At 48.6% G+C, this 1,978-nt stretch overlaps 1 protein-coding gene across 1 annotated transcript; it reads left to right on the top strand.

The window, feature by feature from the left end:
* Window positions 1-1,472: 1,472 nt before the first annotated feature.
* Window positions 1,473-1,901, top strand: PPTG_23738 (hypothetical protein; the record flags this gene model as incomplete). Its single annotated transcript, XM_008912696.1, has 1 exon — window positions 1,473-1,901. The coding sequence occupies one exon, from the start codon at window positions 1,473-1,475 to the stop codon at window positions 1,899-1,901; it is 429 nt and encodes a 142-aa protein (XP_008910944.1).
* Between the last annotated feature and the right edge of the window lie 77 nt (window positions 1,902-1,978).

Raw genomic sequence — 1,978 nt, 5'->3', positions numbered from 1 at the left:
CAAAGCTAACTCAAGGGGATTTCTAAGTGGATTCACGCGTCGCAGCCGTCACCAGACACCTTCTTTTGCGAGGATGGCAGCTTAAACCTGGCCGTGTTTTCACCGCAGCACTTTGAAGCCTTCATTCTGTACAAAACTAACTGGGGAAAACTCAAAGTGTCCACTTTAAGTGGCTACAGAAGTACTATAAAGGACGTGTATCGGCAGAAGCGTTTGGATTTACCCAGTGAATACTTAGATGACCTGAAAACACTATACCAAGGATTCAAGAGAGTGAAGGCTGAGGATGACCAATCGGGGCGCTCACGCAGACCGGGAAAGCAGCCACTATCTTACTCTTTGTATGCTCAGCTGGCAAAGCTCACTTTGGCTCTGGAAGACAATGGATTTTTGCATCTTTTCCTACTGACACAATGGAATCGATGTGTCGATCTGTGACGGTGGAAACACTGCATCTGACGCACTTGCATTGTGCTGACGACAGCGTGGGTTGTGTACTCCACAAAACCAAGACAAACCAAGAACGATCGGGCCCAAAGGTTCCCCGTCACATTTACACAAATCCATAGCAGCCATCATGCTGCTGGATGCTCGCATTGGGGCTGTACTTTGCGTCCAATCCAACTCTTGTACACGGAAAGCTCTTCCTCGGCTCCAACCAAAACTCTCGATACAGCAAGACGATAAGCATCTTGCTACAAGACATGACAGGCGAGAAAGTTTACGGAACGCATTCTATTCGCAAAGGAGTGGCTACATTTGCGAGTAGTGGGAGTACAGGTGGGCCATCGATAGTTAGTGTTTGTCTTCGATGTGGCTGATCGCTTGGTGGAGTGCAAGACCGATACTTTCGGTATGAATCTGCTGGTGACCAACATTTCGGTCGAGTTGTGAAAGGGCTGCCTCAAAACAGCTCCCATTTTGGCGAATAACCTCCCCATTTTGATGACCCTCTCGACGACTTTGTAAGAAAATGCACGAGAAATATGTTTCCTGTCATGGATGGAGATGCGCATATCGCGCCTGTGCTTCAACTCTGCCTGGCTTCAATTGCGGCCCATGCTACATTTCTGCGTGAAAATCTGAAGTCAAAGCACGCTGTATATATGTCCTACGTATTTCGCAACTCTGATGTTTTGGATCAACTCACGACCCTACTAAATACTGGAGAGAGCACCTCGATACGGCCGATGGAAATCCCTCCACACGTTGAACATTATCGACAGCATGCTGAAACTCGCAAGGCGCTGACCGAGCTTTCGACTGTACTTCTCGATGGTTTCTCTAATTTACTAGACGATAAGTGTGTTACACAACACAGTATCACGAGGGATAACCTAGGGACTACAATTCGGTCAATTCTAGAGGAGGCTGGATTATGACAGAGCCATACAACCTTACAGCAAGCTGAAACTTCGTCTGATCCTACAAGCATTGCTCATCATTGGCAATGGGATGGGAAGTTTCATCGAATGCCGGAGGCATTTATCTTTCCGCAGCTAGACGCGCCCAGTGTATGGCGTCTTTGGTGGCTTGGAAATCCCGCAGCTGGTAACCCCCTTTTTAGAGACCTACAGCCGTCGGACTTCACGAAAGGCAACCGAAAGATGTTCTCCGAGTGGACTTTTCTAGCCCGCCATATAGTGGCTGGGGTCGAGCGTGCCACACAGCAAAGCATTTGCCGCCCCACTACACAAGAGGAGGTTGATTGCACGTACCGCGAAGGAATCGCTAACGTGCCGATGAAGATGCCAGCACACCCAGAAAAACAGCGACCTGAACGTGCAGTGACCACGCCGCGCCGTATGCGACAGGCAATTCACGACAGTAATCCGGAGGCGCGAGCTATACCCTTCCGCAGAAGAAAAGCAAAGAAACGTGTTAGAAGAGAGCTCTTGTAACACAAAGTAACAGACTGCATTACCTTCAGTGTATCAATCGTACTTGTGCAGCATAAGGAGACCGATGCACTTTATGT

Source organism: Phytophthora parasitica (assembly GCF_000247585.1).
Source record: "Phytophthora parasitica INRA-310 unplaced genomic scaffold supercont2.49, whole genome shotgun sequence".
NCBI lineage: Eukaryota > Oomycota > Peronosporomycetes > Peronosporales > Peronosporaceae > Phytophthora > Phytophthora nicotianae.
This window is presented reverse-complemented; position numbering and strand designations above follow the sequence as displayed.